The following is a 15,346-nucleotide window of genomic DNA, read 5'->3' on the forward strand; positions in this document are numbered from 1 at the left end:
CGTTAACTAGCTTGATTTGGGACATCATTTCACAAGGTACAGGCATATCAAAATATCACACTTTATTCCTTACATTCACATAATGATCATCATACTTCAGTAAAGCTGAAAAATAAAAGTATTCCATTGTCACTGCAGAAATTCAGAAAGACACTAAAATCTCACAGAAACAGAACGTCCACAATGCCGACACCCAGAAACAAATCACTGATACTATGCCAAAGTGCCATTCAGTCTAGGAGATGGACTTGGGACACATCTGAGCACTTCAGGAAAATGTTTTTAAAGGCTTTCGATTATTAACTTAACCACCAGTACACCTGCACTTTAAAACTTAATGTAACTTCACAAAGTATGTTGATAAGGGGGTGCCTGGGTGGCGCAGTCGGTTAAGCCAACTCCTGGTTTCCGCTCAGGTCATGAGCTCACAGTTTGTGGGTTCGCTCCCCGGGCCTCCTCAGGATTCTCTCTCTTCCTCTCTCTCTGCCCCTCCCCCACCCATGATTTCTTTCTGTCTCTCTCTCCCCCAAAATAAACAAACATTCAGGGCGCCTGGGTGGCTCAGTCAGTTGAGCGTCTGACTCCAGTTCAGGTCAGGATCTTGCAGTTTGTGAGTTAGAGCCCCGCGTTGGGCTCTGTGCTGACAGCTCGGAGCCTGGAGCCTGCTTCAGGTTCTGAGTCCCCCTCTCTCTGCCCCTCTCCTGCTCATGCTCTGTCTCTCTCTGTTTCTCAAAAATAAATAAATGTTAAAATTTTTTTTTAAATAAACATTAAAAAAATATGTTATAAAAAAAAAAAGTGTGTTGACAAAGTCATTTCTTTCTAAGGAGCACCGCCCTCTTGTTTACTTTGTATTATGAGCCACCGGCTTTTCCACAGCTTTCTGAGGCACTGCTCACGCTTAAGTAATAAAGCACATTGTTCTAAAGGACTCCCCTGGAAGGACTGGACCTCCCGCAGAGCCTGTGTGCTCCATGACGGGAAGGGAGAGCCCAGCTTATGCCCACCGCCCGCCCCCTTGCTCAGAACACACCAGCCCCCGAGGGGTGCGCACTAGATGTAGAGACGCACTTACAGGTCGTAGGAGAACTTCCTCTCCAGGTTGGTCTGGTTCCTCTGAAACTGGAGAACACCCTGCTGCAGCCTGCCATAATTCTTCTGCAGGGCCTTTAACTGGTCTGAGCCAAGAGGAGGACCCAGAATCGCGCAGGTCACAGGCACAGCCATCGTGACAACAGCAGACACATCAGAACGCAGTGGGCGGTGGCACACAGGAGAGTAAGGAGGGAAGGAGAGAGGGTTCAGAACATTCCAGAACCATGGAGGAGCCCTGGCAATCAGCAACCCGACCCAAATCTGCACCTAGGTTCTTTTCCAAACCTCTCACTTAAATCTCCTTCCTGACCTCTGGCCCTTCAAAAGCGTCAGGGGGTCCTATTCACTTGTTTCTTTTTTAGACATCCTACGAGCTGTCCCACAAGGTGACACATGCCACTGTGTCCCCTGGCCTGCAGCAGACTCATCCAGCCTGTGAAACACTGATTTGGACATCTGCTCAGAGAAGCAGTCCCTCATGGAGGACCCCAACCTCAGCCACCAGGCTCCTGCCAGCGGCCCCTCCTGTGACTCACCCATACCAGCAATTTCCTGAGGCCTGTGTTCCTTTAACCACCCAAACCCCGTCTGGGAAACAGCAGCTTTCCTTGAGGAAATGCACCAGCCCATCCCTGCTGCCCTGACCTTGGGCTCCTAAAAGCCTTGCAGAAAAAGCAGCAGCTGACAAAGGGCCAGGCTGAGCGGGAAAGAGAAGCTGCCACGAAGGTGACAGCAGAGTGGCCAGATGGCTGCCACCAGGGTCCGGGACACGGCCCTGGACACACACCCGCATCCTGGAAGTCTGTCCTCATAACCCCGTATCTACAGGGCTCTCCAGGGGGGAAATAAAATTAAATAAAAGCTAAGGATTCCACGAAATGCCGAAACACACAGCAACAACGATCCATCTCACAAGCATTGCTAGGACATGTTCCAAGAGTTCAAACTGCAGGGTTTGTAGAACCACCCAGCAGATGGCTGAGGCAGGCGATTGACCACAAAGGGTTAGGGGGCACCTCCTGGAGGGACAGGGCCTGGTCTCAACCGTAGTGGTCCAGGGGACGCAAAGAACCCTACAAAAGGGTACACTTTATTGAGTAAATCACACCTCAGGAAACCTCACTTAAGAAAAAAAATTCCCATAATCAAACCAAGTATGGGGCAAGGGAACACTGCTTGGCAAAAAAAGGAATAAAAATACTGACATCCACAGCATGGATGAATCTCAAAAGGCCAGACAAGACAAGGAAACTCTGCAAAGGCCCCGGCAGTCAAGTAACCCACTGAACTCCACGTGACCTTGCGTCTCTCCTACTCAGATCCTTAGAAGCAGAGCCGGAACTAGAATTCTAGACCAGCCCTGTCCAACAGAACTACGATGCAAGCCACGTCAGTAAACCACAGTTTTAAGAACTAAACCAGATGTAGCATTAACTTTAATAAACCACCTGATCTAACCCAACAGCGATGCAACATTATCATGCCAACACAGAATGAATATAAAAAATTATGAATATTTTATATTCTCTCCTTCACGTTGTCTTTGAAATCTGGTGTGGACAATTACAGCACGTCCCCATGCAGACGTTAAATGTGCACTGGGAATTCATGATCTGAAGTGAGCTTTCACAGAATCTACCCTGGAAAAGTAGACTGATGTATACCCAAGCTGCCCCCCAAACACTTAACGTTCCCAATAACGGAGTCAAGTTTCAGTTTTAAACTTAAATTGCTGAAAATTAAACAAAAATGTAAACTTCTGTCCCTTCCCATGAGCCACATTTCAGGTGTTCATTGGCCACACGGCTCGTGGCCACCACTCTGGATACTGTGGCTCCAGATGAACCTTCCCGTGCAGAGGCGGAACTGAGGCTCGGGCGGCTGGGAGTAGTTTCCTACCCACGGCAAAGGCCGGCCCTCGTGGGACCCAGTGCTCTGTGATCTTCCCCAGGCTTGTCTTGTGGCCATGTGGGCTGTGGGCCCCCAGTCCCAGCAGAAGGGGGAGCCAAGCACAGAGGGGCTCACCCCACTACTACCCACACTGCTGCTTCCTAGGGCCTGACAGAAAACCGGCCTTGACTGCCAAGCTGAATCAGGGCAGCAAAGAAATGGAATTGGGCTGCATCATTTTTACAATTTTCATAAAGAAACTCTGAATTGGGGGTGGCCCCATTAAAAGAAATCCTATATATACCATATATATTATACATATCACATGCCATATATATCACATATGTATGAAAGGTGATCTGTTCTATATACTTGTTAACCTATCAAAAGGTGAGAATCTGAATTCTTGTGTACATAACATGATAGGAATAGACAGGATTCAGTAGGCAGAAAGGAAAAAGTTAGGATGTGAGGTCCCTGGGTGGGGAAAAACACATAGTTTGGAACAATGCTGGGAGGGTCTGACCACAGCAAACCCCCATGGGCGTCAGGTTCCCCTTAAGAATGTAACAGACACCACCTACTCCCCCCCCCGCAGGTTCCCTCAGGAATTTGACGAAAGACCTAACTGAAAACAAGTAGACCTTAAAACGTATGACCCACAAGGAACGGTCCTCACGATGAGAATGAGCCAATCGGGAATGGACGGCCACAGATGCCCCCCCCCAAACGAGCCAATCAGGAATGGACAACCCAGCACAGAGAGCTACCCAGTAAGTAAGGGTAGGACCTGAGAAGGAATAATGGGGAAGGGATGGGGCGGTGTGACCAGAACCTTATGAAACAAGGACCCTCGCCTACAGTCTTCAAGCATTCACTTTTGAATGCCCTCTCTCTGCAAAGAGAGCTTTCATACTATTCTTCCTTTCTGATCTTACACTTTAACAAACTTTGCCCGCTGCTCATTTTGTGTCCACCTCCTCATTCTTTGAAGTGGGGAGACAAAGAACCCTGGGTATTGAGGTAAAAAAAAATTCTTACAACAATAACACCTTGTAATGCGTTCAACAATGTTTTTAAAAAGAAAAGTTCTTTAAGGAACTGTAGTTTAGCAAAAAGAATATACCAAAGATTACTCAATTTGGGGCACCGGGATGGCTCAGTCAGTTAAGCATCTGACTTTGGCTCAGGTCATGATCTTACAGTCCATGAGTTTGAACCCTGCACTGGGCTCTCTGCTGTCAGCCCAGAGCCTGCTTTGGATCCTCTGTCCTCCCTCTCATTCTGCCCCTCCCCCCTGCCCCCCTCTCAAAAATAAACATTTAAATAAACAAACAACAACAACAAAAAAACCAGATTACTTGATCACTTGTGATCCTACCCATTAGATTAGAATGGGAGTCGCCACAAAGGGACAAGAGGAAAGATGGGCTTTTCCTAAAAGATCTAATGTCTGGTATAAAGAAGGGGATTAGGGGCGCCTGGGTGGCGCAGTCGGTTGAGCGTCCGACTTCAGCCAGGTCACGATCTCGCGGTCCGTGAGTTCGAGCCCCGCGTCAGGCTCTGGGCTGATGGCTCAGAGCCTGGAGCCTGTTTCCCATTCTGTGTCTCCCTCTCTCTCTGCCCCTCCCCCGTTCATGCTCTGTCTCTCTCTGTCCCAAAAATAAATAAAAACGTTGAAAAAAAAAAAATTAAAAAAAAAAAAAAAGAAGGGGATTAGAACTCACCTTGCAGGGTTCTGATGAGCTTCTCACCTGTGGTGATATTATTCACTAAAACCGCCTGCAAGGAAGATAAACACAATATGAAACACACACAACCTAACAACTTAGAAGAGCCTTGATAAGATGTTCCTACTGGAAAAAAGGGGGCGGTGCCCCCCCACCCCCATCCCCCACCTCCCAGCAGCTGTCGGGAGGGATCCGGCACAGCCCTCTGGCTGGGCACTCGGACGGTGCTGCAGCCAGAAAAGGAGCTCACACGTTGGGAGGTTTGCTTTCTGAACAACAGCCTGTAACCAGAGCAAGGGGTAAACGGATCCTCCAGCTACACCTGGGCCCCACAACGTGCTCCCCTCCATGAACTTCGGACTCTCTCTGGGGGAGCCCAGGTGCAGACACAAGTCAGACCACAGTGGGCAGAGGAGAGGAAGGGCTCCCTACACCCGAGGTGGGGGGTGGGCGGGACAGAGGGTTCACAGGGCTTACACCAAACTGGGGAGGCTGAAAACAGAGGAGGAAGAAACAACCCAGGACTCAGGAGAACAGTGAAAACCAAGGAAAAAGTGAGGGAAGGAGTGTGGAGTATAACGTGACAAGCAGCCCGTGACTGAGAGCGGCTGACTGCTTTCACCAGCCGCCCTTCTGAGCTCTCCCTGTCTGCTCACTCGCTTGCTCTCCACGCCAGGTTCAAGAGGTAGCCAGCAGAGGATCCCGTTTTAAAGGACAGGAAACTGAGGCACAGACTGCTTAAGAGCCTCAAGGCCACGAGGCTTTCTTCACAGCAAACACGCAAAGCCTAACCCTCAGCTCCGGCAGGCCTGATCCAGAAAGCAAGCTGGTGGTCACTACTAGCCAAATCGGGATCTAAACCCCCAGCAGGATACCAGGCTTGTGGGCTGTGCCCAGTGCTAAAAGCAACTAAAAACCTGAAGAAGAGGAGACTAAAATATTAAATGGTAGAGCACCTTACACAGGTAGGTGTTGTTTTGCACACACACTTAGCTGTGCGTCAGACGGTCACGTGAACATTTCCTGCCTCGTTACAATCAACGAAGTCTGCAAACTCCCACTCGCACACCGGGCAGGCTGGAGAGACGCGTGTCTGCCCCGTTCCCGCTCACTGGTGGACAATGACAACCAGGCCACCCGCTGCTTCTAGCTTCCTCCCGGACCTCTGTCCAGCCCCTACTCTTCCGTTGGCTTGTACGGGGCTTTCTGGAGTACAGGGGTGTGCTCCCAGAAACGAAATGTGGCCAAACGAATCGTGTTTATTTTGGGAGCTCTGAGGCCAACAGAACATTTCCTGGCACAACAGGAAGGAAGTCACAGTGATGGTATCTGGACAATTAATCTCTCTGGGAGAGATCATCCAGAGAGGTGTTTGTAGATATTCTGGCGGGTGGGGGAGAGAAGAGAGCCCTGAGTGGCAAGTTGGCAGGCAGAGAAGGGGGGGAGGGGGCGGCTCTCACAGCAGGGAGTCAGAGTTGCACAGCTCAGCTAAGGCTTTCCCAAGTTCGGCTGCAGACATGAAAGATGACCACAGGATCGCTGCTGCAGTCCCACTTCTAAATCTACAGCCAAAAGAACTTAAAGCAGAATCTTGAAGAGTTATCTCCACCCCCGTGTTCACGGCAGCGCTATTTACAACCGCTAAGAGCTAGAAGCAAGCCACCCTCAACAGACGACTGGATACAGAAAATGTGGCATCTACATCCAAGGGAATATCATGCAGCCTTGAAAAAAAAAAGGGACTGTCATATGCTGTCGCAACATGGGAGAACCTGGAGGACATCATGCAAAGCAAAATCAGCCAGCCGCCAAAGGACATATATGGTTGCATTCCATTCATGTGCTGTGTCCAGGGCGGTAACAGAAACAGAAAGAAGAAAGATGGTCTCCCTGGGGCTGGCAGAGGGGAGGGGCATTAGCAATTAATGGGTCCAGAGTCCCTGTGCTGCAAGGTGAGGGTGAGAGTTCAGCTGCACAACAGTGGAAATGTACACTTGAACATCCCCCCCTGGCACATGCATGGAAACCACCTTCACTCCCACCAGCAGGGCTGACACAAAACAAAGAAAGAGGGGCGCTTGGGTGGCTCAGTCGGTTGAGCATCCAACTTCAGCTCTGGTCACGATCTCACGGTTCGTGAATTAGAGCCCCACGTCGAGCTCTGTGCTGACAACTTGGAGCCGGGAGCCTGCTTCAGATTCTGTGTCTCCCTCTCTCTCTGCCCCTCCCCGCTCACTTGCTGTCTTGCTCTCTCTCAAAAATAAACATTAAAAAAAAAAAACAGAGAAAGAAAAGGGGCACTTAAGAGACTGCACTCTGATGATCTTCAAAAGCAGATTGCTCCTGGCTAAACCATTTCTATAAAAATTATGGCATTTTCACTCACTCCTTCTCCACTCGCTCTCCTTGGACCCACTCCAAGAAATCCACGGTGGAGTCTGCAACTACCTGAGGGGTGAGGAAAGTTTAGGAACTGCTGTGGTCAAAGTACCTGAGATCTCTGCGTCTCATGTGACTCTACTCTTCCAAAGAAAATACATTTTAGTTCTCTTCCCCCGCCTGCTTAGTGATGCATGGAAAAGTACAGTCTCTGCTGAAGTAAATGAGCAAAGAGCCATAAAACACCATCAAGATATTTTATGTGCAGTTTTATATTTATTGAAAATCTCCTTAAATCATTTTCAGGAAACCATGAAAATGCTTCTAGCTTTTTGGAGATTCAATACGAAGAAAAAAATCTGCATTAAACAATATTATTTTTAAATGAATTACATATGCTACTCCAAACAATCCAACTGTTTTTCCCATTTTGGTACTGACTGGCTTCCTGCAGAGAGAGAGAGAGAGAGAGAGAGAGAGAGAGAGAGAGAGTGTGTGTGTGTGTGTGTGTGTGTGTGTGTGTGGACTGTCCCCTGGGACACTCAGCAGCAGGCGAGGAGGCAGGAAGTGCCACCAGAGTGTAACTGGAAACTGAACTCGGAAGGCCTTCAGATGAATCACCCACGTACAAATTAATCATAACCATTCTATTCTGAGAAATGAGTACATGTGATTAAATTATTTCTACATTAGATTCCTAAAAAAAAAGCTCAACATTTCATAGTAAATTTTCAAAGTAGTAATTTGACAGTAAATTCTATTACTCTAAAAGCTCCGTAAGACATAAATAACTTTTAAAAATCATAACTTTGGGAAAGCTTGCTGCAAGTATGATGCGGATCATGTAATAAATGAGAAAAGGTGACCTCTGCTGCATTTGTTTGGCTCATTAAAATAATCTGCTTTGAGCAGCACCTGGGTGGCTCAGTCAGTTGAGCCACTGACACTTGATTTGGGCTCAGGTCATGGCCCCAGGGTCTTGGGTTTGAGCCCCACACCGGGCTGGGCATGAAGACCTGCTTGGGATTCTCTCTCTCTTCCTCCCTCTGCCCCTCCCTTGCTCTCTCTCTCTCTCTCAAATAAAATTTCTTCTTATTAAAAATAATAAAAATTTTTAAAAAGAAAGAAAGGAGGGAGGGCAGAGAGTGAGTCCAATGGCAAAGAAGCACCAATTACTTATTTATGGTGCTCGGCTAAGATTACACACTCACAGCAGCACCACTCACGTCACCAGCAACCCCAACCACCTCACATCACGGCCCCTGTGGGCCACATACTGGGGGAGGCAGGCCTCTGGGAGGCACGCTGTCCTCCAGCCCAGGGGCCACGTGAAGAATTCCAGAACTCAGCACACCTGCCCGGCATGTGCAGCAGGTGTCCAGCACGAGCGTGGGCCCGGAGGCACGAAGGTGGGCCTTCCACACTGCCACCCGGCTCCCCAGACAGGCCTTCTGCATAAGTCAGAGGGAAGGGGATGCAGGCACATGTGACACAGCAGAGAGGGGCTAAGTCCCAGTGAAAAAGAAGATGGTCCTCAGAAAGGCTAGGTCTAAGCATAGACCCAGGACACCAGAAAGTATAGGAACCTGCAGCTGGACCTTATTCAAGGTCCAGCAGACGGCAGGCGCACAGGAGTGAGCGTCCGTGCGTGGGTGGGTGCGGGGATGGGAACAGACCGAGACAGAGAGTATCAGACATTCCGCTGAGGGAAATGAAGCCGACACAAAAGGACAAACACCACACGATCCCCCTTATGAGATGTGCAGGGCAGTCAGACTCCGAGACAGGAGGTAAAACCACCACTTCCAGGACTCGGTGGGGTGGGGGGATGGGTGTTCGTGTTTAATGGGGACAGAGCTTCACCGGGGAAGATGAGAGAGCTCTGGAGGCGGCTGGTGTGACGGGTGCACGGCAATGTGAGCGTAATTAACGCCACTGCACTGTGCGTTTAAGTACGGTTAAAATGGTCATTTTATATCATGCACATTTTAGCACAATAAAAAACAATAGCAAAACCCCAGAAAGAGCATGAGGCAGGGAACGAGCGTGCAAGGGCATGGATGCCAGAAAGCAGGGGTGGGCAGGGGGTGAACAGGAGACCAGGGGTGAGCACGTGTGGTCCAGGGGTCAGAGTCAGCAGAGCGAGCAGGAGGACCCGGTCAGCGGGGGCCGCCGGGAGGGCAGAAGGTGGGTGGGCAGGAGAATGGGCTCAAGCCACGGAGTTGTGAGAGAAGGTCGTGGGGGGATTAAGCAAAACTCTATGTGAAGCTTGGAAAAAAGAAACACACCCATCCGGGAAAACACCCAGTTATGCGCAGGGCACGGCTGCCGTCTACACCCAGAATGGCCATCTGTCTTCTGTCCTCGGTTGTGAAGAAAGAACAACATCCCCCACCCCAGCTGGCTGGGGGGACAGGGCTGAGCCCAGAATAACCCAGGCAGGTCACCAGGTATCCCCGGCTCTGCAGAGAAAGGCCCACTTTCCACTGTGGTGACAAGCACGACGTGCAAGGGGGGGCGGCTTTGGACAGACTCTGGCCCACGCCCACCCCCAGGAAGGGGCAGACTCTGGCCCACGCCCACCCCCAGGAAGAGGAGGGGAGGAGGGGAGGAGGGGAGGAGGGGAGGAGGGGAGGAGGGAGGGATGGGGCCAATGGAGGAGACTGCCCCCCCCGCCCCCCCCCCCCCCCGTAGCACCTGTCACAACTGCCTTTTAGGTCAAACCCACGCAGGGACCTACTTAATCAGGGTCAAAGAGAACTCCCAGGAGGACCTGAACGGGACACGCCCTGGGAACTCCAGAAGGTTCCTTGATGTTTCTCCAGCAACTGACTGAGGCTAAGTCCACAAAACTGCATCCTTCTGTCAGCAACTGCCTGCTGCCAGAGACTCTGAGTCCCTTCCCCCTAGAGCTGCTCCCTTTCATCTTGCATTCCTCATACCCAGCCTTCAGCTCTTCCCGCTCCCTTCCCGACAGCAGCCGGGAAGTCCTGCCGGGGTAGAAAAGCATACCACAGGGGGGTGCGGGTGGAGGGCAGGGCCTGAGATCACCATCTCTGTGTTCAGAGGAGGACAAACACTCGAGGCAGCACAGACAGCACCAGGGATGTGGAGCATTCCCCCTGCTCCTTAACCAGCCAAGGAAACGCCCCCGCTGGCCCTGCGGGGCAGAAGCCCTGGGCTGGGCCCCTTCTGCGGGCATTAGTTCTTTTGTTCCCAAATGGGAATCGAACAACTTCTCCACCCTCACCTGTGGGAAAGGCCACAACTTGGCAAATTCAGACTTTTTGCAAACAGGTGCACACAGATACTCGGGGACTAGAGCGAAAATAAAAAAGGATGTGTAAGGGGTCACAGAACCCACTCCCAGACCCCCACTTGTCAAGCCAAAGAGGTAGGTCAGATGTTCTTCACGTATTTCACTGTCCTGCAGTGCAGGGTTAAGAAGTTGGGAGGCGAACCTGGGGTCCAGCAATGCCACGTCTCCAGCCAGATGAAAGCCCGCCACCCCCCACACCTGCCACAGCAAGGAGGATGGAGATGCTCCTTCTGGTAAGAAGCCAAGTCCCGAGCCGGCACCTCCACAGACACAGGAGAGCGATGCACAGAAAACGCACCTGTCAGTCCTCCCCCGCAACTCTGCATCGCACCTCTGCTGGAATCAATCCCAGGCCCCTTCCCACGGGGGCAGGAGGGAGGGAGGGAGGGAGGGGACGCCCGCTGCAATGCAGGGACAGTGCAGAAAAGGGAGTCTGTGGGAGGGTCACGTATTCTGCGGTTTCCCGTAACACACACTTTTTTAACGTGGGAGATGAGTTACTCGAGTTTAATTACAAAGCTGTCTGAAGGCCACATCTAGCCAGCAAACCACAGAATTTACAGTCTAAATAGACCCTTTCTCCAGGGAGACAGATTTCTGACGGACTCCCTTCCTGGGCGTTCCCACTGCTCCTGCACAGGCCTTTCCACATCCCACCTGTCACGGGGCCCGTGGATGCCTCTCCCTGCTGCTCACCTCCATTCTGCCTCTTCCCTGCCCTGCTCCCTGCTCCAAGCAGGCCCCCCAGGCCCCCGGACCTGCCTTTCAAACCCCCCCAGAGAGCTGGCAGCTTTGTTCCACTGACAGCTTAACCCATGTGATGGTTCCCATCCTCAAACTCAAGTCCAAGCTCCCGAGTGGTTAAAAGATCCTTCTTCAAGGGGTGTCTCTGCTCTATCTGCCCAACGCTGCCCACCCCCCATGCTCAGCCGCCAGGGGCTGCCCCCACCTCCCCACACCCTGGGAGGGACACAGTTACAGGGCACTGCCAGGTGAGACAGGAGGGGACTCTTCCCCGGCTCATGCAGTGCAGAACGTGGACACCGTGCCCTGCCTGCCTGGAGGAGGCGGCGGAACGTCTCCTCCGTGTCTCCGGCACACAACTTTTAGTGTGCCTTCCTGAACAGCAGAGGCTCTAACGCTAAAGTACATTTTCCAGACTCATTCCCTATGGGATTTAGATTCCAGTCGGATACACTCACTTGACACTGAAATGCTGTGCAGCTGGGGGGCTATAGGTACAGAATGGAGCAAGGAGCGGGGTGCCCCCAGCTCTGGGCTAAGGCCGCAGTGGCAGCCCCCTGGTCCAGCCATCCGGGAGGCCACCCCGGGATGAGATGCTCCTCCAGACCCTTCCCACTTTTCTGCAGGCACCTACTTCCCTGCACTAAACCCTCTCTGCTTAACGTCGCTAGAATGGTTTCTCTGTCTGCAACTGGCCCTCACAGACCCACTTACTCATCTTTTTCCATCACCCAACAGGCAGACAGCAGACGCAGACTATTCCACCAAGGGGCACAAGCCCAGCGCCTGGCAGAGTAAATACTGAATGGATGCACAGACATGGAAAATCAGCGGCGATTAAAAACAGGAAAGCTGTTCTAGAACACTTGATTCTTCCATCAATCACAGTAATAAAAGGGGATAAAAATCGAAGACAAGTCCACTCTGGTCCCCTAAGAAAACCACCTCTCTGGAAGAACATCACCACGCTTTCAGGGGCACAAGAAAAGCTGGCCCAGAGAGAAGAATCTGGAACACTCAGAAGGCTGTAAGAAAATTCAGCAGGGTAAAGCCCAGGTGATGGAAAGCACCAGCAGCCGGGGCCCAGCCCCCCAGGCCACTATGCAGGCCCGAGAGCCAGTGCATGACCTCTCCAGGGCCCAGGCTGTACCTGCAGCTCAGAGCTAAGGACGGGCACTTCCAGCAATGACAAGTGCTCAGTGTGTGAAAGCACTCTGAAAACTCTGAAGTAGGACAAATGACCAGACTCAACATTAGTCACTTGTTCTTTAGAAAGTCACTCTTAGGGGAGCCTGGGTGGCTCAGCCGGATAAGCATCCGACTTCGGCTCAGGTCATGGTCTTGCGGTTTGTGGGTTCAAGCCCCACGTCAGGCTCTGTGCTGACACCTCGGAACCCGGAGCCTGCTTCGGATTCTGTGTCTCCCTCTCTCTCCGCCCCTCTCCCACTCATACTCTGTCTCTCTCTCTCTCTCTCAAAAATAAATAAGCATTTAAAAAAACCACCTAACCTGTTTGAGGGGCACCTGGGTGCCTCAGTTGGTTAAGCATCCGACTGTTGATTTCAACTCAGGTCAATCTCACAGTTTGTGAGTTCAAGCCACGCATCAGGCTCTACACTGACAGCACAGAGCCTGCTTGGGATCCTCCCTCTCCCTCTCTCTCTCAAAACAAACAAATAAACATTAAAAAAAAAAAACCAAACCCTGTTTGATATGTAAAAATATATTCACCTGTAAAAAAATAAAAGTATTTCACCAAAACTGTGGTGGCTTAGAAACGTGACCCCAAGGTCTTTGACGCTGTTCCACAGGTGGAGCCTAGTTCCGGCCCTTTTCAACGTGGGCCGGCCCTAGCGACATGCTCCTAGGAATGCCAGTGACCCTCCTGACTTCTGAAGCAGCCAATACAAGGGGCAGTGGGTTGGCCGGTGTACCCCCAAAATTCATGTCTACCCGGAATCCAAGAATCACCTTATTTAGAAACGGGGTCCATGCAGATACAGTCAGGATAAAATGAAGTCCTGAGGATGGCGCCCAAGTTAGCAGGACTCAAGATAAGAGGCAAAAGTTCCAGAGACACAAAGGGAAGATGGCCAGGTGAGGACGGAGGCAGAGCCTGGGGACGACAGACGGCAGAGGCCAGAAGCGGTTAAGGAAGACCCCTAGAGCCTTCAAGGGGGCACAGCCCTGCTAACACCTTGATGTGGAGCTTCCAGCCTCCAGAACCGGGAAACGATACGTTTTACTGCTCCACGCCTGGTTTGGGTGAACTTGTTATGCGGCAGCCCCCCGGAAACTAACACAGAAGGTGACGGCCTCCTCCAGGCCCACCCCCTCCCTCACTGTCAGGACAGCACCCTGAGAACCCAGCCTCCAGGCTTCAAGGAAGCTGAGCGGCCGTGTGGGAAAAGCAAGCATTGTGGCCTTGACCCCACCGAGGTCTTGTGTCACTGACCACCAGACATACGAATGAGGGAACCTTCAGGCGATTCTGCCTTGAGCCTTTGGGCACCCAAAAAGAGAAATGTGGAACAGAGACAATCTTCTGCTGAGCCCTCCCAGATGAGCAAAATAAACGCTGTCAAGGTTTTAAACCTCTAAGTTTTGCGGTAATTTCTGAGGCAACAATGGATTACCAGAACGTGACATGTGCATCTTCCTATTCAAAACACAGTCACCTGTACCAATTAGATATGAAGGGAGTCTACAAAAGTTCCCTTCAGCAAACATTTATGAAGAATATTCTCGTCTGGAAGGGGTGGTCACCTCAACGCTGCTAAGAGAATAATGCATAATCAGCCAAGAGTTTCTGGGTTTTTAATGATGTGCAAAAACCAGACGTGTTCAAGTGTGTTTCTCATTTAATCCCCCCACCCCTGCTTATTTTCATAGCTTACTTACATTTACAAAAACTTGACTATAACAAGGATGTTTAAAAGTTTAGATGTCAACCTGTATGTTTTAAAAAGAACATTCTCTTTGAGTGATGGAAGCACGGGGGATTTAAAATTTGTTTTTCATTTTCAAAACTAAGAGTAATAGTATTTCAGTCATTTAATGTTTATTTATTTATTTTGGGGGGGGAGAGAGAGAGAGAGAGAGCGAGCATGCACAAGCGAGCAGGGAAGGGGCAGAAAGAGGAGAAAGAGAATCCCAAGCAGGCTCCACACCGTCCGTGAAGAGCCTGACACAGGGCTCGATCCCGTGAACCTTGAGACCGTGACAGAAGCCAAAATCAAGAGTCAGACACTCAACGGACTGAGCCACCCCAGGACCCCTCAGTAATTTAAAAGGCAATTTTTCTGAAAGTTATTTAAGGCTGCCTTACACAATCATTTTGTTGTTTATTTCAAAAAACTGAATATCCCTTCTCATATACAACTCACAAAGCGACTACACCGGTGTTTCTGCCAAGTTACAGAAGTGTATGTTAGCCTGCATAATTGCGTTTATGGAGTCAAATCATCTTCACCGTACCTATTTCTGCCACAGACGAGGAAGCAGAAAAGAAGGGAAATGAAAACAGGTCCATCTTCAAGAATCAGCTGAAGTCTCAGTTGAAGTGATTACAATAAAAAAACAAAACTCAGGGCGCCTGGGTGGCTCAGTCAGTTGAACATCCGACTTGGGCTCAGGTCATGATCTCGTGGTTCGGGAGTTCGAGCCCCGCATCGGGCTCTGCGCTGACACCTCAGAGCCTGGAACCTGCTTTGGATCTGTGTCTCCCTCTTTCTGCCCCTCCCCTGCTAATGTTCTCTCTCTCTCTCAAAAATAAACAAACATTAAAATTTAAAAAAAAAAATCAGAAACTTCAGTTCAAATTTTTAAAAAATCAGTGAAGGGAGCCTGGGTAGCTCAGCTTAGGGTCCGACTCTTGATTTTGGTTTAGGTCATGCTCTCATGGTTTGTGAGATCAAGCTCCACGTTGGACTCTGCTGACAGTGGAGCCCACTTGGGATTCTCTCTCGCTCTCTCTCTCTGCCCCTCCCCTGCTCGTGCTCTCTCCCACTCTCAAAATAAATAAAAATGAAAAAAAGTCAGTGGGTGAATTCAAATTACCAAGATAGAATCTGACTGATCAATGCTCTGGCCGGTCGACACATGTAACAAACTATCACCTCTGAAATTCTTAATAGTGGGGTGAATGGGTGAACAGGTGATTGGGGACTAAGGAGAGCACTTATTGTGA

The 15,346-nt window shown here is 50.4% G+C and overlaps 1 protein-coding gene across 2 annotated transcripts in view; it reads right to left on the reverse strand.

Moving 5' to 3' along the window:
• Positions 1 to 15,346, reverse strand: part of GOLM1 (golgi membrane protein 1) — a 56,866-nt gene that overhangs the window by 22,707 nt on the left and 18,813 nt on the right. For both annotated transcript variants that reach the window (XM_047103006.1, XM_047103011.1), the window contains exons 4-5: positions 4,713 to 4,767; positions 1,076 to 1,178 (exon numbers count right to left, since the gene is read on the reverse strand). In XM_047103006.1, coding sequence (XP_046958962.1) covers positions 1,076 to 1,178; positions 4,713 to 4,767 — 158 coding nt within the window. The remainder of the gene's footprint in view (positions 1 to 1,075; positions 1,179 to 4,712; positions 4,768 to 15,346) is intronic.

Source organism: Lynx rufus, unplaced genomic scaffold, assembly GCF_022079265.1.
Source record: "Lynx rufus isolate CCGP_SWC_20201006 ecotype Redwood Valley unplaced genomic scaffold, mLynRuf1.p SCAF_10, whole genome shotgun sequence".
Lineage (NCBI taxonomy): Eukaryota > Metazoa > Chordata > Mammalia > Carnivora > Felidae > Lynx > Lynx rufus.